The following is a 19291-nucleotide window of genomic DNA, read 5'->3' as shown; positions in this document are numbered from 1 at the left end:
CAGTGATCTGTCTTCTTCACCACTCTCCCCATTGTTATGTCATCTGGAAGCTTTAACGCTGATGATTTTATTACTAAGCAAGAAATTGAGGTGGTGTGGGGGAGCGCGAAGGGCAGAGTACAGCACCAGCTGGTCTACAGTTCAGGCCCACGCTTACTCCAATCTGATCATCTAACTGGGTGCTTGAGTGTAGTGGGACATTGCAAAGGGGAGATGATTGCCCTGTAAAAGATGCCCTCAAGCATCACTTGGGAAGGTGGCATCCAGAAGTATGTGCTATGGTGTTGCCATATAGGCTCCATCCCAGGGAATCAAAGAAGGCCATCAATGGCCTCAATTGACAGCAAAGCAAGGACAGTAGTCAGAAAGGGGAGTGGGGACCTCAGCAATCTGCAGAAGACTTGCAAGCAGCCGCAGTGCCAGCGTCAGCCATGGAAGGCGGCAATAGCTGCAAGCAATAGTGGAGGAGGAGGATCTGAACACTTCCTTTGGCATTGTTGTCAGCTGATGGATGGCACTTAATCTGTGCACTTGGAAGACACATCAACTATTGTAGCATAGGGGAGGTGGGATCCTTAGCAAGCTTCTTCCCAAAGCCCTTGGCTAGAGCCCTGGCACTGAAACAGTTAATTAATTGAGAGAGCGACAATGTTAGGAATGCAAACACAATTACTTCATGTCACTGTGACAGGAAAAAAGTGAATGTAAAATTTGGTCAACTGCTAATAGATATGGTTTGAATCCTTCTGTCTCTCTCTCTCTCTCTTCTTTAAGGGAAGGACCCTGGTTATTTTTAAATCTTGGATCCACACACAAACACTATGTTTTTTCTGTGCAAAAGTGAAAAGGAAAACCTGTAAAATTCTCTAAAAATTGCCCAGGTCTGTTTATCAGAGCAAGCTCTCCCCTACAAGGCTCAACCTTCCCTCTAGTAATTTAGCTATGAACTTAGGTGGCCTATGTGTGCCCTCTGGCATGTATAGTTAATATGTGGTATGCTATCTAATTACAGTTAGCTGTAGTTGTATTTTTCATCTGCACTTTCATGGCCTTTGTCTGGCATACTGAATAGTTACCTCCTCTGAAACTGCAGAACCCCCCCATCCCCAAAAGTCTATTTATTGATAAATGCATATGCTCCAGCCTCACGCTGTACGGGCAGAGCTGGATTTTCCCTGTAATGGTTGCTATGAGCTGGTCCAGTCTGCCAAGGGGCTGGTCACTAGAACTGAGAGCAGGGAGCATGTCTTCCCTGTGCTCTCAGTAACCCACCTACTGTCACTTGGAGGAAGAAACCACCTGATTCAAATGTAGAGGGGATTAAAGCTGGACCAAGAGGGAGAGAAAGGAGCAGATTGGGACAAGCAGTCTGGCAAGTCTGGTTCTAGAGAAATTGGGACTGGCAGGAAGATTGGAGGGAAGGAGAAGGGAGGTGAGGCTGGGACTGGGAGCTGGTAGGAGGGAAGGTAGGTTGGAACTCTTTGGGCAGGGAACCTGGGAGCTGGGTGTGAGAGGAGGCTAGAACTAGTTGGTCAAGGAGACTGGGACTGGGAGCCAGTGAAGGAAATGGGGCTGAAATGGAGAACACTGAAATCAGAGAAGTAGTTGGGGGAGGGCAGGAGACAGGGACTGGACGGACAAGGAGACTGGAACTAGGAATCAGTGTGGTAAGAGCAGAGGTGTTGGGGAAGGGAGCAGGAACTGTGGTGCAGCGGGAGACTGGCTGGGTAAAGAGACTGGGACACAGAGTCATGGAGAAGGGAGGCTTGGGCCAGGAGCGAGGGAAAGAGTAGAGGGAGACTAAGATTTGATGAAAATGCTGATGGGGCGATTAGAACTCAGGGTCACTGGTTGGGAGGATAGAGACAGATTGGAAAAGGACCTGGGAGAGGGCATTGGAACTGGCTGGTCAAGGAGACTGGGAGTGGAGACAGGAAAAGACTAGGAGTGTGTGTGTGTGGGGGGGTAGATATTAGGTTTTGGACAATGAGTCTGTAAAAAGAAACTAGGACTGGCTGGGCAAGGAAACTGGGAGTGCGATCAGAAGCCTGAGAAGTGGAGATAGGACTAGATAGACAAAGAGAATAGGTCTGGGACAAGGAACAGTGGGGAAGGGAAGATGCAGGAATGGAACAGGGGGAAGGGGGTCAAGCTTGGGATGAACAGGCAGAAGAGTCTGTAGAGCACAGGTCTCTCCAGAGCCTGGAATGGAACCCAAGATTCCCGAGTCTCACCATTCCTCTGCTGTCAGCAAATAGCTGCGAAACCCAAACTGTCCCACACCCTCTACCACGGGCATCCATAGAAGATGACAACCTCCTATTGCTATCAGTTACTTGATTAGCTCAAGGGACAGAACTCTGTGCAGTAGATCTAAGGGTACCAACACTGCTGGTGAACCACGTGGGTGTCAATCACTGTTCTTTTTTCAGCTTGTTTTTGAAAGCATAGGAGATTACACACACAAAAAACCTATATTTAAAGGTTTCAGAGTAGCAGCCCTGTTAGTCTATCCGCAAAAAGAAAAGGAGTACTTGTGGCACCTTAGACACTAACAAATTTATTTGAGCATAAGCATCCGATGAAGTGAGCTGTAGCTCACGAAAACTTATGCTCAAATAAATTTGTTAGTCTCTAAGGTGCCACAAGTACTCCTTTTCTTTTTGCCTATATTTAAAGACCCTTATTAAGGTTGCAGAGTCAAGCACTCTGAAGTTAGGAAATGGCAGAATTGAGGTTGCCTGTGAAACCTTACTTCAGCCCTGTTGTGTGTGTGCATTGAGCTACAATTTTTAATTACGTGATCACATATTGGTTTTTTTCCCTCACCGGACGCTTGCCTTATTCAGGGCAAAGGATGGTTCTGCATGGGGATAAATCAAGTTGTGTATGGGACCCTTAGCTCATTTTGTTAGGGAAGGTGAAAGGCAGGCACGCAGGAGTGAATGAGGCAGGGGATTGCCTCATGGTGAAGGCGAGTGACTGCTGCCCTGGAAAATTGAGTTTGTATCCCTCTGCTGCCACCCTTCCCTCCCCCGCCAATTCTGACATTTCCTAAAGTAATACAATTATTTTAAGAGAGGGAGAGTGTAAAATGTATATATATAGAGAGAGAGAGAGCGCAAGACAACTTTGCATTAGTGTGGGACTGTTCCAAACCCCATCGATGTCACTAGGAGTCTGTCCATGGACTTCGGAGCATGCCACTTGTGATAGTGCCAGTGAATTTCTAGTTATTTTCACATACACTGGCGTTCCAGTGGAAAAAGTTCGTGAGCAAAGAGTAGGAGGTTATGGTTTTGGCCGGACTAACCCCATTCTCTGGGAGCAGCAACTGTGCCAGATACTTATCCCTTTAATTAGTGGACCAGAAGGTCAACTGGTATTTAAGAGATTGCGCCTGTTCTTAATGATCGTTCTTTCATAGTACTGTAGTTGTATAACCCCTGGTATTAGCATGGCCAGGGAAGGGAAGAGAGAGTAGTTAAGAGCTGCGCTTAACTATCCTGATTACTTTTGTACCCTAGGGAGGCTACAGATATTTGCTGATTTTTGACTTAATAAATAGTCCCCAACCTCTCTGTCTCGCTCTCTGACTCACTGTTTTAACCATATAAACATTTCGATTATTTGGATTGAAAAGGTGAGCCTCTTTCTCTGGTTTATGTATCTATCTATCTATCCCCATCTCTCTTTTCAATGAAAACAAACATAAACTCGATAGACTATATGAGGGTAAACTTCGGTCAAGTTACCCTAAAAGGGAGTGGGCATCTTTTACATTTATTTGTGTATTAAAAAAAAAAAGTACAAAGGGCTTGATCCTGAACTCACGAGACAAACAAAACTCCCGTCGGTTTTTGCCTGTAATAATTATGAGCTAAACGTCAGCTTTTACCATGGCGTTTACATTGAACCTTGTGTATCTACTATCATATAGGCGCGATATGGACATTTCGTCAATCTTCTGAGGGTTTAAAATAAAATACTCCTTCCCTTGGGACTTCGGCTTGACCAGAGAATACACAGTTTTGGATTTTACATGCCACGACAGACGTTCCCCCGTTGAAATGATGTTTTAAAAGGGAAGGCTTGATCACTAGTTTTATTAACATTTAGTTTTATTATAATCTGGAGACGTTGGACTCTTTCTCTTTCCCGTGCAAAACGGCAGCACAGAATAATTGTAGACGCAACCCTTGGCTGCTGACAGCTACCTCAATGTATATAGATATATATATATAGATATATACACACACACATATACACACACACACACACACACACACACACTCTGGCTGTGGAAAGACAAGGAGGTGTCACGGCTCTTGCGGGGATGAAACCTTTCATTGATAAAGCTCTACTCGTGTGGGTATCGGATCGTGATTCACATGTTTTAATCGCCCCCCCATTACCAATATTATTACCAAAGCTACATAACTCCGGGCATATTTGCTCAGGACAAACGTCAGAAACGTCACCGTATTGCAACTCTGAGACCCAGAAATCTTGCTGGATCCATCCCCTCCTCACTAGACCAGGTTAGAAACTAACAGCAAATGTTCTAATCTAGCTGATAGATCGTGTGTGCAAACCGCTTTCCATGCAGTTCCTGGCCCAATACACTATGAACGGAAGGGAGGATTTAATATTTAACTCTTCTTAAGTATCGGACTTTAATGGAAGTGGAAAATCTGATTTTCTGTGCATTCCAAGAACAATTGCTTGGGGGTGACCTTTAGCACCGAGTCTGTTGAAAGAGGAAAGTAGCCGAGTGTTTATCTGGAGATGACTGAAAGCTTTCCCTGGTGGAAGTTTATGGAAGCGTTAAAGGGGGCGGATAACACGATCTTTGGAGGCGCTTGGCCAATGATCTGGAGGGGCTTGGAGAGCAGATCTCAGCTGGCAGACATTTAAATGGGAGACAGCTCGGCGCTGCTGCAATTTGTAATCAAGATCCGCGACTCCCTCTATATGGACTCACTGGCAGCTCCAGGCTCCTACCCCACTGCAGCCTCTAGCCGGCCAGCGAAGTAACCCACCCCAGGCAGGAGACCTGTGTAGAGCAAGAGAACTCACCGCTCCGACCACAGACCGCACAAGAGGGGGAGCAGCAACCAGAGCAGGTGAGTGGGGCGATTATTTCTAACCGATCTCTCTTTATACAGGCTCCTCCGGGGCAAGAACACGGCCAGCTCTTTAGGAGACAAGAGCTTCGGTGCTAGCCCATCCCTGGTGTAAGGGGAGTTACGCCAGGGATACCTTTGGCCCAGGTGCTCTATTTAGCCACTATTCTGATTTTTGGTTTGATCAAGTCTCTTTCTCCCTCTCGCCCCTTCCCCCCCAATCGCTTTCCCTCTCTAACAGAAATAGTCCTTAATTAATTGCTGGCTTGCAAAACTCTTGAGCCCTTTGATTTCCCAAACAGCCCCTCCGAGGAATGACACAGCCTCCCCCTTCTCCCAACGCCCCCCCCCCCCAGCTCAGATGCAGTGGAGCAGACAGAAAGGTATTTCCACTCGCAATACTTGAGATTAAGGCGCTATTATATTTATCTCCCTAGACAAACAGAGGGATTGCAAAAGCCCAATTAGCTCTGCCTGTCATCTCCGCCTACAGCATCATTCCCAGCAAATTGGATTCGGCGCCCACCAGACACGCAGCAAAATCCCGGCCCGGCATCTGCGAGGAGTGACTGAACACGAGGGAGGGGGGTTGGGGGGGAAAGCATGGATCCTGGCTGGAGGCTCCCAGGTACCAGGGCTCCCCCCGCCCCGTGCTGCAGCCCCAGCCGCGATCCCAAGTGTCTAGGGTTCTGGAGGGATGGTCTCCATTGAACACTCCTCGATAAAAGATAAGTGTGTCTATTTCGAGGCTGGCCTGCCCTTCTCAGCCGGACTGGAAGCGATCCCAGGAGAGCCCTGCGGGGCAGATGCAGCCTGCAGAGGGGGTGTTTGCCTGAGCCCATCTAGTGCAGCAGGAAGCTCCGGGTGCTGTAGGATTGAATAGCCCGCACCCAGAACCCTCCCGTAGCCCCAAAGGTGCCGATCTCGCTGGCGCGACCTGTGGAGCTAGCGCGGAGCCGGAGCGTGGGCTGCCCGCGGCGGGCTGGGGAAGACACGCGGAATCCCTGTCCCGGCTCATTGCGTCTCCTCCCCCGCCAGCGGCTCTCGCCTGGGGCGGGCTCGGGGAGGGTGTTCGCCGCTCTGAAGCACCGCACGGTTCAAAGCTGGGCTGCTGGGACCTGGAAATGCACCGACCCACTCGCTTGTCTTCTTTCCCTCCTAACCCCCTTTCGGATCCCTCGGGCATTTTGCTGTTGTTGTCGTAGCCCTGGCGACTTTCCCGTCTCTTTCGGGGAATGTGCCAGCTCGGGCACGTTAACACACAAGCACCCGGACCAGTCCCACGCGGGAGCTCCCAGATCTGTCCGTGGCCCTGCCTCAGTTTGCCAGTTCTCTGCGCGCTGGGTCTAGCCCAGCGGCCCCTGTTAGCTCCCCTCTGCGGACCGCCGCGCTGATCCAAAGCGGGCCCCGCGGAGGTTCCCGCGTGCCGAAGAGCCAGCGACCCCTCGGGCCCAGGTCCTGCTCCGCCGCCCCCCCCCCCCGATCTGCTAGGGAAGCGCGGCTGCGTGCGGGGCGCAGGATCGGCTCCCCGGCCTGCCATCCCTGGCTTACGGCTGCCCGAGGGCGCCACGAGCCGCTGGTCCCAGCTGAGCGCTCTTCCCGCTTCCCCCGCCCGCTTGCGGAGCCCACTGCTGCCCCTGCGCCTTTCCCGGCCCCCGCGCCCCGGCCAGAGCCCGGCCGCCTCTGCAAGCCCCACTAAGAGCGAGTCTCCTGGCGCGTAAAAAGCCGCAGCGCGCAACCCAGCCACCTGCCCCGCGCAGCCCCCGGCTACAAGGGCTGAGGCGCTTTCACAGCCTCTCCAAAGCGCTGCCTCTGCGGGACTGGCTGGGCTCCCCGGCTCCAGCCTCCGCTCCTCGGCCCCGCTAGGGAAGGGAAGGGAAGGGAAGGGCTTTGAAGGGGAAACCCCGCGTTGGTCCCCACGCCTCTGGGCTCAGCACGGCGCAGGGGTGAGGCCCCTGACTTCTGTTTCCCCCGGGAGCTCTGCTTTGCGCCCAAGCGCTGCCCCTGCCCTGCCAGCAGCTCTGCGGGACGGGGCTCGCTTCACCGCGCCCCGGGGGGCGATGTGTTTCATTGGCGACGTTTGTGCCTTCATCGCAATGCTTTTAATGGTTTCTCCGTCGGCGCTATGCGCACAGACGCGACGTACCCTGCCTGGTTCGTAAGGATCAGGCTTGATTTTAAAAAGACGATAGAGTAGAGGAGCAAATCTCCCTTCGCAAGAGCACGGCGAACGTTTGTACGAGTATCCTGCTTAGCCACTGGGCCTGCTGTTAAAGTGGATCATTTAATTTGCAACAACCTGAGAGAACACGGCGAAAACTGATGCCTTCAGGGCCGGATGTATCACAAACATTTCTCCCACGGATCCCCCACCCCCCAATGATGTTGTGAGGAGGGAAGCTGACTGCGATCAGGGTTTTAGTAAATGACGATCAAGGCTCGGCTAGGACTCCAGGGACTGTGGTGGTGGGGGCTTCCACGTGTGGAAGACAGATTGATGGGACAGTGCGGCTTCTGGGGAAGCCGGAAAGCAAAGGGTGCCCTGCTGAAGGAAGCCTATCGCATCACTTCGTGTTTTGCATCTGAAAACGCTTATCTTTACGTAAGACCCAGTTCTGGAAACAGGAGGACTTGTGGCACCTTAGAGACTAACACATTTATTTGAGCATAAGCTTTCCTGAGCTACAGCTCACCTCAGCGGATGTTCTGGAAATGTAACTAACACAGCGAGCCTCTCCCTGATAAACTCCCCCCTCACCCAGCTACCATGGTGCACAGCCAGTCTTATTTTGTTAATCAACAATGTTCTCAATTTGGATAAGATGCATATATATTGTTCTTAGATCTCCACTCCAATGGCAAGGAGATTTATAAATCAACAGGGAGCTCAACAATGTATGTGGCCATGCGGCCTGTTAGAATTTTTGGGGGTTAGTTATATACTTTGTGAGGCACTCAGAGCTCTGGGTGGCAGCTAATTCTTAGCCCCTGCTTCCTTTGGATTTTACATACTGATATTGGTAACTATAAGAGCAATCTCTGGCATTCCCTTCCACCTGGACTGTAGGCTACTGAGAAGTATCCAAGACACACACAGCTGATGCTGTGTATAAATAAGAAGTAGCACTCATGCTCAAATGTTTCTGGTTCTTCCTAGAGATTAGACACTAACTGTGCTAGGATATTTGGTTTTGTCTCTGCTATGCAAGCCAGAATTGTGCAAGGCTTTCCTTAGCACCACGCCTTTGAATGTGTATTACCGTCTACTACCGCAAAACCACATCAGTACTTTCGATGGATGTGCAGCAAAATTTCACTAGCCTCACTGACAGGCATAATCTTATTGAAAACAATGGGACTACTCCCATGGGGAAGGCAAGTCTGGATGTGGCCCATGCGCATACTCATGATACACAGCAGAGTTTTAATCCTGATTTTCTATGGGACTGTAGTTTAATAGATCGGGGAGGGGGGGATTTTCAAAGGAACTCAGTTTTATCATTAATTTCTGTATTATTCTCCATTTCCATTACAATCATTGACTGAAAAATAGATTGGCATTGTGTAGAGTGGTTTCCCTAGAATCTTACTCACCAGGAGTTACTTGCCATTTTAGTGCATCTGAAATCCTACCAAACAGAGAAGTTGGTTTTGTTAGTCTAACCTTGGTAAATATCATCTCTCTTTGTGGATTGCCCCTTCCACTGCTTTTTCTGTACTTCAAACAGGTGCATTACTGAAACATTAAGCAAGGACATTACTATACTTCATATAATAAACTGTGAATACACATATTTTGCACCTTGGAGACACAGGAGGTGGTACAAACCTCTTTAATTTGCATAATACCCAAGAAGTTGGGATCTGATTGTTTCCTTGGATACTGTATGAGGATCAGTCAGTAAATATATGTAATCACATTTTATCATAGGTGCTGGCACTAGAGGTGCAGGGGGTACTGCCGCACCCCCTGGCTTGAAGTGTTTTCCATTATATACAGGGTTTGCAGTTTGGTTCAATAACTCTCAGTACCCCAACTATAAAAATTATTCCAGCAGCCCTGCATCTTATGGAAATACAGTTTGGGAATTTCCCATAATATTCTCCCATTAGATTCAGTTAATGAAAGTTTACCATTGACTTCATTGGAGCCAGGATTTTATCCAACATTTTAAAGCAAGCTGCATTGTCATAATACTTCAGTACTATTCTAGTGTAGGAATTCACAATGGAACTAAAGTGCCTTTAAATTTGACTGTTTGAGATCCTTAATCAATAGCAGAAAGCATACGTAAACTAAAAACTCACAAATACTTTTTAATAATGAAATGGAAGGGTTTTTATGTTTCTTCTAACTGATGCCATCGATAATTCATTAAACTCCTTGATCTTCTTGGGTGATTAGAGACTAGCCTCTAGAAAATTTAAAGGACTATATAAGTGTAAAATATAATTACTGTTGGACTGCAATCCTGCTCCCATTGAAGACAATACAAAGCTCTGCTGGCTTTAGGATTGGACCTGTACAGATGAAAAGCAGAACTCTAAACTTGAGTCTTGGCAGTTAAGTAAAGGAGGAATTGATTTTGAGGAATTTTGTTAGTCATTTTAATGCTATTGGATCTTGATCCAGCTCCCATGGAAGTCAATGAGAGTTGGATTGGGCCTTCATATTTGTAGTTTTGTATTTCCTGAATTGTTAAGGAGATTTTTCAGTTCACGTTTCTGATTCTGCCAGGGTTTCTGTAATACCCAGAATGTCATATAACTCGTTCTTGAACATTTTTCAGAAACTTGGCATTCAAGATGTTTGGGCCTGAGCCCATGTGCACATAAGCTCCATTGTAGACAAGAAGGTAAAGTTATGATATGCAAGGAAGCAGACCCTTTATTTAATGAGAGATTTTGTTTGATTGATCAAATTTCAATTATGAAACAATCTGGCTACCTTATTGCACAATGTCACTTGTAATTTATTGCCGTATAGAATTTTAAAGTTTTACAAAATTTAAGTTTGATAAGGCTCTAGTTCATAAAGGACTACATTGTTCCTATATCATGGGGCCATCAGAGGAATAATCGCCTGCATGTGGGCATTATCTTGGGTCCAGGTCTTGTGTAGAATGTAGGAGCTACACTTTAGATGTAACCCAGGTGGAGGAAGTGGGCGAGGCAAAGAGTGGGTGGAGTCATAGATCCACACACACCAAGCAGAGATGGGTGGGTGCCTGGAGGGAAATAAATTGCACCCTTTCAAGGGCTGTAAGTGAAGTCCTTACTAAGTAAGCAAGTCACAATCTCCCCCCGCACCCAGGCTACTCCTGTGATGGTGCAGTTTAAGGCTCAATCTAGCCCCGAATGATCACATTCATTTTTATTCTTCTGAATTGTTTTTTGAAGTGGCCAATACATTGAATTTTGAAAAATGTTTTCTCTGTGTCACTAATTTTCATGATGACCAAATCTACCTTTTAAATATGTACAAAGTGTTTTCCATCTTTTGGGGATGGAGGGGCGCAATCCTGCAAACAATTACTGCCTTACATTTCCTTAAGTTAAGTACAGCCTTTAATGCTTTTTGAATAAGGATGCTTTCTTGAACCTGGGCTGTAGTGCTTGGTAGTAATTGTTTTCAGGACTGGGCCCTATATGACAGATTGGAATAGCCATTCAGAGGGCCTTTTAAAAACGGGGGAGGAAGGGGAATGACACACAGATGACAAGTTTAGAAAACAAAAACGGTGCTTCGGCTTTTTAGGAATACGCACATTGGCAATGACCAATTGAACAATGGATCTCTAAACAAATATCTGAAGTTCCTTGTGCTGCCTTTTTTGCTGTTTTGTGCAATCATGACTATTACTCCAGACCCTCTCTAGAACGCGGGATTTGGGATCCATGCGTGGCACCGCGTTAAAATGAATTGCAATTAAAGTAATTAAATTTGGGAGCCATGGCTGCGACTGTGTTATATGCGAATTAGTGCTGTATAGATGCATGTTCTAGTGAGGGTCCGGTGTATTTTTTTTTTAAGGTTCTTGCACCATATTGAGTAAATAACACACACACACTTTAAAAATACTGTCTAATTATAGTGTGGCCACAAATAGATGGGAACAGCCCTGGATGGAGTCATTCTGATCTCCTGAGAAAATAAACAGTGCCTTATAACCAGTCTTCTTTTAAATTAAAGACAAAATATGGAAACTAAATTCAAAAAGAAACCTGTTTGAATAACATTTTGGTTGTAATACAAACTGAAAAAAGGCAGGATGTGTTCAGCCCAAGCTGACATTTGAAATTATGTAGTATTACCTTCAGTTCGAATGTCCCCAGGTTTTTTTGGTCATTGTTGTTGGTTTGTGTCAGAGCCTCAAGGTTATTAAAAGTGCATGTCTTGTTCAGTATTTCATTTAGATATTAAAAGCAACCCTCCTACATTCTCCTTAGCATCAAGCAAGAATGCTAAGCTTGGTGTAAATTTGTTGTATTTCAATCTATTTATGTATGAAGTTCCTTTCAAACACAAGCACACCCTGATACGTTAATCTAAATGAATAAAGTGAATGCACTTACCTATTTTGCCTATCCCAATCTCTGGGCACACTAACAATTTATTAAAAAACACTTCAAATAATATCTTGGGACCATAAGCAAGTCTAGATGTCGTATAACATCTTCCCAAACCCAGTGACTCCTAACTCTATCTCTTTCATTCTTTCAATCAGGGACATCTGTGAACATCATAATGTAAATGTTTTGTGCAATTTTGGAAAATGCCAGGAACTAAGAAATTAACATGCATGTTTTATGGCAGTGGTTCTCAATCTGTGGCTCTCTAGATAGCTCTCATAATGTCTGACTGGTTCTCTATATGATCTGTCTCGGTCTCGGGCAGAACATGTGAAACAATCATCACAGGAGCGCTCCTGATCCAATATGGGGAGTGCTGAGCTCATGGATTGGAGGAAGGGAGGTGTGGCAGTTGCTTCACCTGGGACAGGTGGCAAAAAGGATCTGTTACAAGTAAGGGTGATATCCACACCTGATCCAGCCACTAGGAGAGGTTAGATAGAAAGGAGACCTTCAGAAGCTGGTAGAAGGGAGGGAAGATATCTGTGCCATCAGACACAGGGAGGGGAAATGGGGCGTGATACATCATGACACTGAGTCATATCAGTGCAATGTCCAGAGCTTAAAGTGGTCTGAAAAAAGTGTGTGGGAAGGGTCATATCACCCCTACATCTTCCCATTCCCCATCCAAAATTAATTCTGCCCTCAGCCCCCAAATCAGCTTCTACCAATTTTGCACATTCCAGCCTCACATCAGTTCTGTTCCCTTGACCTCCATTAATTCTGCCCCCATATTTTTTCTGCTTCCCTTCCCCCCATCATGTATGCCACTCCCCCCCTCCCATCTCACATCTGTTCCTCCTGCAACTCCAGAGGTTTTTAACCCCTCTTCCCATTCCCAGCTCAAGTGTTGCAGGGAGGGCTAGGGGAGGTGGCGGAGCAGAGAGGAGCTATCCTGTTTCTTCCAAGAGGTAGGGGAAGGAGGTGCCTGAACTTCTGGGCTCTTTCTGCTCACCCCTTATCAGTCCTGTGAGAACAACTTTGGCTCCTGGGGAAGAGGAATGAAGCAGCCCTGATTGGCTGCTCTTCCTCAGGAGGTGGGCAAGTGGGGAAAGCACCTAATCAGATGGGGTTTACCCCCAGCAGGAATGAAACATGCACCCCCTCAGCGACCTGGCTTGAGTTTTAGAAATTTTATTTCCCAGGCCTGCAACCTGGTGCAACCGGTGCACCTCCTCAAGTGTTGCAAACTGACCCAAATTCACTGGTATGAAGCCTCTCATTGTTTGTGCAAAGAGCCAGAAGAACCTTAGTTGCTTTTCATGTTACACTGGTCTCTCTTCTGAGTTACATCAACCTAGACTCCATTACACGCACCCTCAGTGGGCCAAAGTCTGAGGCTTGTGTAATGGGTAAATATGGTGTAGGTTTTACTCTGCTAAGCAAAGGGAGTTTAAGCAAGTGTAGCATTTCTGAACCTGGTTCTCCCCTCTTACGCCAATGTAAACCAGGAATAATGCCATCAAAGGAAATGGAGTTACACCAGAGTGAAAAATGGTGTGAGGAGAGAAGAGAATCAAGCCACTTAAAGTGGTGTAATGTATGTGGGGAGAGGAAGTGAAAGAAGATATACACTACACACAATTGTCAACTCCAGCTGTGTTTTTCACGTAGCTGGAGTTGGTAACTTAGGTTGACTTAGCCCCATAGTGTAGATCTGCCCTTTGATCCCATTTCAAAAGTCTCTAGGTCAGTCTGGAGGGAGTCTATTTTGTAGCTCTCTGCAACTCCATTTAACAGTCAAGTGTCTCTCCCGCTATTAAAGGCTGGGTACCTCTCCTCTCTGATACACTTTTCTCTTTGACCAGAGGAAATATTGTACACTTGTCTTTTGCAGATTTCATATGAAATCCACAATTGTGTTTTGTTTTCTCACTGTCTCCTACCTAGGATGGTCCGCACAGTATATGCTGTTGGTGGTCTGCTTCTTCTAGCTGGACTCCTGTTACCCACAGCAGAGGGGAAAAAGAAGAATCGTGGGTCTCAGGGAGCGATCCCTCCTCCTGACAAGGATCAGCCCAATGATTCAGAGCAGACGCAGACAAAGCAGCAGCCAGGTTCAAGGCACCGAGATCGGGGAACTGGTACACCAATGCCTGCCGAAGAGGTGCTGGAGTCTAGCCAGGAAGCATTACACGTCACTGAACGCAAGTATCTTAAGCGGGATTGGTGTAAAACTCAGCCCCTCAAACAAACCATCCACGAAGAAGGCTGCAACAGTCATACTATTATCAACAGATTCTGCTATGGCCAGTGCAATTCTTTCTACATCCCAAGGCACGTCCGCAAAGAGGAAGGCTCTTTTCAGTCCTGTTCCTTCTGCAAACCTAAGAAGTTCACCACTATGACAGTTACACTCAATTGCCCTGAACTTCAGCCCCCTAGAAAGAAGAAGAGGATCACGCGAGTCAAGGAATGTCGGTGTATATCCATAGATTTGGACTAGACTCTGCAATATATTATTACACCAATGCTCCAGGCATAGGCAATCAGCATTGCCAGGTTAAATAAGAGTGAGTGACATAACTACCATACCTGCGTGGCTGGACATAACTGACAGGAACCAGAGTGACATCCAAAACATGGGGTGTGTGTGTGTGTGTGTGTGAGTGACTGTGTATCTATACAGAAATATATGAATGTTCACTATACAGTAAAAACATTTAAAATCATGTGTGAAATATCACCAAAGGCCTATAAACACACAGGTTCAATATCACATCTGTGAATTAGGACCCTTAGCGTACACTCACATTCTCCCTGCTTGCTGGGTTCAGTGCAGCTGTGCCTTTTGCTAATGTTTCACTGGAGACCATACTATTCACCTTCACAATATGAAAAGAAATATCAAATCAGAAGCTTCCAAGCATGAATTTGATCCTAAATTTAAAATAACCAGTGTTAAAAGAGGTGCAGCCATAGGTGAAACCTCACTAAAAGCCACACTTGCATCAATAGTTTCTATTATGCCTTTCTTTTAAAAAAAAAAAAAATCAGGTTTGCTGGGAGGACGGGGCGGGATGGGGGGCGGATCAACAGGACACAGACAGAGAGAAAACATAACGGCAGAGAGCTAGAAGGAAAAAGAAGGCCAAGAAGGAGGGGAAAGGGACAGGAGGGAGTAGGAGAAGGAAGGAGAGAAAAGATGAGAAAGACAAAGGAATAAGAGGAGACATTTTCTTCTGCTACTTTTTTGCTTTAATTTATAGACAAATCCATTTGTTATGTAAAATGAAAAGAAATTACGAACAAGGAATTCATTTCTGAATTCTAACAACAGTCTAAATCAATTATGATCCATTCTTATGTCACTAGATCCTCTTGATTTATTTATGGTCTTGTAATTCAGATATCAGCTGCTTTATATATTTATGTATGTGTCTGTACTGTACATGTAATATGTATATATACAGTCACTATCTACATATGTGGGTATATATGTGCACCCAATGAGGTTATATATTTTGTGTATCTGTACTTTCTCTCTCACACAATGTACCAATCACTAAAAAATCTCAGTATACAACATTGAGCACAAAATGACAGTAATTTAGCATATAAAGAGCAAAGCAAAAATTACAAGCATCATGTGACTGCAAATGCAATAACCACACAAGAGACAAAAGACAGGACATGCATGACTAGTAAACATTGCATTGTTATTGTTATTTTAGCTCTGCCACAGGCATGCAATTCGTTGAAAAAGAGATGCAGAGCCTTGTCAGCAATAATCTGCTTTTTATGTCCTTTGCCACAGTGTTACATTTAAACAGGATTTGGACTAAGTAAAGAGAATTTCCTGAAAATTAAGGGCTAAATGCTCCCCTTCTGGAGAAAAAGCCATGGGAGGGGAACAGTAACTCTTACAACTCCATATTCTTCTCCTGTGGGGTTATCCTGGCATTAGGGGATAGGAGGGGAAGGAGGATCTTTAGGGGAAGGAGATCTGGACTGGCCCAGGGCCATGGAAATCCTTAGGAAAGTCTTTCAGAAAGTCTTGCAGGAGACTCTATAGAGACCAGCACAGCTGTACAGAAGGCTGCCACTCCCCACTTCACCCTAATCTTCGCTTCCCCACTCACTCAGCAGCCATGCTGCTGCTTTCGCCTTCCCCAGCCCTATCTTCCACAAGCAGTAATTTCACAGTGTTTACCAGTCAGGTGAAGAAGGAAACAAGCCACACAGAATGGCTGCTTTTGAGCACATCCCCAGCACTAAGTTTCAGTCTGATCGCATATCAGTGGAAAGGCCTATTTCTCCTACTACTCATGTCACTGGGATCAGGATTGGGCCATAAATCAGAAGTAACCCCAGTGAAGGTAGAAATTCCATTCTAAAGTTATCCTCATATAAAATCAGTGTGTGTGAGAGAATTAGGCCCACTGGGTTGGTATGGAGGGGCTTCTAGTCTAGGAGACAGCCTGCCATTGAGGTGCCTTTTCTCTTCTTCTGTATGCACAGGCCACAACTAGCAATACTTGGACAACTTGCTTCCTCATATTCTATGCATCACAACAGAGGGGAGTATAGGGCCCTAATTTAGGAGCAAGCTACAAAGTATTTTTGTCCATCTGGACTCCGAGAAAGACAATTATTCTATTATTATTATTACGTCAAAAGGGAAAATACAGCATTGGCATATCACAGATACAGGATCTGTGCAATTTATTTAAAAGCCACAGCTATTGCACAACATATCACAGTTATTGGTCAAATCCTACATTTCTGCGTTTAATATATTTTTACTGTAAGATCCACAACATTGCCATCTGTAACACTAAGATTGCAAATCAGTGATTCATATTATTAAACTTTACACATTGGATCTGGCATCTACTGACTTTGCGGTTCTGACACGTTTCTTCATGGATTTTAAAAACTAAAATCTGGAGTTAAAGGAGGTAAATTTCCACTGTGTGGAATGTGAATAGTTAGAAAGATATGGATATTTAATGTTGTTATTAATACAAAGATTTTTTCATTGATATGAGAGGAGGGTTTGTTTTCCTTTAAATGACGTCTTCCGAGTTTGTGAAAACGAAAAATCATTCTGAAATCTGGCTGAAAGCTTTAAACTACTTATTGTTTCTGTTCAGTGAACAGATACAGAGCTAGGGGTGAATCCTGACCCCTCCCCCTTGAAGTTAATGGCAAAACTCCTACTGACTTTAATAGGGCCATGATTTCACCCTAGGTTGCTAAGGACCATATCCTCAAAGATAACTCCTCATCGGAAGTTAGGAGCCTAAGTACCTTTGAGGAGCTGGGCCTACGTCCCTACACTCCGTAGCCAGCAGGCAAAGCTTTAGATGTTTCTGGCTCCTTTATTTAACATTCCTTAGAGGTTAACACTTTTTGAAGCAAAATTTGTGAAGCTTTTAAGATGTACATAAAGGAACAGTCAGTTATCTACGCAAAGATCACAAAGGAACCCCTTTAGGCAAAATCAAATGTAAATTTTATACAACAGACTTTTGTGAATTGCTAGTTACTACTTGGGAGTAAAAAGGTTCTGCTGACTTACAATTATACAAGCTATGTAATATCTACCACAATATGTATTTAAACGTCTGCTTTAGTCTAACCTCCCCTCCCACAACTGACTATATAACCTAAGACTGCAGTGTTTTCATTTTCCGTCTCATAAAACAAATTTTGGTTTTAAAATTAAATTCTAATAATTTTGCAACTGACTAGAATTGGACTCTTTCTCCCCCCACACCCAGCATTTTGTATGTCATTTTAACTATTATTAACAAATAAATAAAACATCTTCTTCAGTCCATGCCTATTGGTTTCCTTCGTTCCACTTCCCTAAGTTTCCAGCTTGCTCTGGGTCTGTTGTACTGATCTCTGACTTCTGTGGTTTCTTCTAATTAAAAAAGGCCTTAAATTCTGACAGTGAGACAAGCAATGGCACCATCATTCACCATGGCAACTTCAATAAGGTCTTTAAATGAGATCTGTCACTTCCCCACGCCCCTCAGCAATTTATAGAAGGAAAATCTCAATCCTTATTCACACTTTTCTCCTTGTAAACTCTACAATGACAGCTCAAAACTGTAAATCAAACTGGAAATGCTGAGGCTTTAGAGATAGACATGGGCCAGCCTCAGCACACCATGACTCCACTTTCAGGCGGGTGCTAACACCATTTATTTATTTCACCCCCCCCCATTTTTTTTACAAAGTATATGCCGTACTTTGTCAACATACCTAGTTGCCAACACTTTAAAACCTGTGAATAGGAACGTGTAGGCTGAACCCTAGGGACAGATCTGGAAGCCTTTAAAAGGAAATTTAGCTCTTGGGAAAGGTACCAGACTTACAGCCATAGAGGCTGGACTCCTTTATGGTCCCCATGGAGTGGGTAGAACGTGGCCATTAGCAACGTAAGCTTTACCACTCTAACCTGTCAATCTGTTTCACACTTGCCCATAGTGAAGTGTGGGGTAGTAGTTTTATCCCAATGCCTGTGTAATCCTACTGGATTCAGGGATGGTGAGTGACATGTGGGATGCTGGCTTCTGTGATATGTATTGCTATCCCACTTAGAATTGGGCTAAGACTACTACATCTTTTAACATGGATCACTGAACAGCCAGGTGGTGATAATAAATTTCAGAGTCATGTACCTTGTGGCTCAATTGAGTTACATTGGCATGTTCAAAAATATACCATTATGACTGCAATGTAGACTAGGGCTTTAGAAAGAACCAGCACTCAGGGAAAAGTGTTGTTTCATGATTAGAACAGAAGACGGAGCTGGGTCTGAATTCCAGTTCCAAAGGTGGAAGAACCTGGTCATCGGTGGGGAGTTGATGGAGCCCCATGTGTGCCTCTGCACATTAGACCTGTGCAAAACCTAAGGCTGACCCAGACTGTGTCATGATGGTTGTTTTGTATAAACTTTGAATTCTCCTGTGTGCTGTAGTTCTCCCATAATTCTTTTGTGCTTTTAAAGTTTGTAAACAGGGTTATAATAAAGTAACAATAAATATTTTTTTTGTTTAAAATTCAGTTGGACTCTTTTGGGATCTGGGTCATGGGTGCGGCTGGATAGCAATAGCGCTATAGGAATAGATTTGCAGAGTTGAATTCTTTTTTAGAAAAGGATGCAAAATGGAGAGGAAACCTCTTCCACTCATTCTGACTTTAGCCAATGGATGTCTTTAAGGTACGATGGTGCATTATTTATGTTACAATAAACCATTACATTTAATAATACACTTTGCACTTATATAGTACCTTTCAAATAAAGTTCATACAGTGCTTAGCAGTGGCGAGCATTGTATAGATACGGAAGCTGAGGCACACAGTGAGAGACAACAGTAAACCTAAGAAGACCTGCCATGGTAGAAGGTTAGAGTAAGAAATACTTTCCTGCCTCCCCAAACTATATGGCCACATTAAGGATGTCTGATTGCAACTCTGGACAATGGGGGAAGAGCGGGAGATGCATGTCTGACACTCCTCCAAATGAATAAGTGTAGAGGGGTGGTGAATAGGCAACACTGTGGCTCAATCCCCAC

At 45.1% G+C, this 19291-nt stretch overlaps 1 protein-coding gene across 1 annotated transcript; it reads left to right on the top strand.

The window, feature by feature from the left end:
* Positions 1-4899: 4899 nt before the first annotated feature.
* Positions 4900-17539, top strand: GREM1 (gremlin 1, DAN family BMP antagonist). The gene is made up of 2 exons (XM_038406563.2): positions 4900-5126; positions 13650-17539. The coding sequence occupies exon 2, from the start codon at positions 13651-13653 to the stop codon at positions 14203-14205; it is 555 nt and encodes a 184-aa protein (XP_038262491.1). The 5' UTR covers positions 4900-5126; position 13650; the 3' UTR covers positions 14206-17539.
* The last annotated feature ends 1752 nt before the right edge of the window (positions 17540-19291 follow it).

Source organism: Dermochelys coriacea, chromosome 6 (genome assembly GCF_009764565.3).
Source record: "Dermochelys coriacea isolate rDerCor1 chromosome 6, rDerCor1.pri.v4, whole genome shotgun sequence".
In the NCBI taxonomy this organism is placed as follows: Eukaryota; Metazoa; Chordata; order Testudines; family Dermochelyidae; genus Dermochelys; species Dermochelys coriacea.
This window is presented reverse-complemented; position numbering and strand designations above follow the sequence as displayed.

Excerpts from the sequence above, each read along its gene's own strand:
- GREM1 (XM_038406563.2), top strand. The coding sequence starts at position 13,651 with ATGGTCCGCACAGTATATGCTGTTGGTGGTCTGCTTCTTCTAGCTGGA.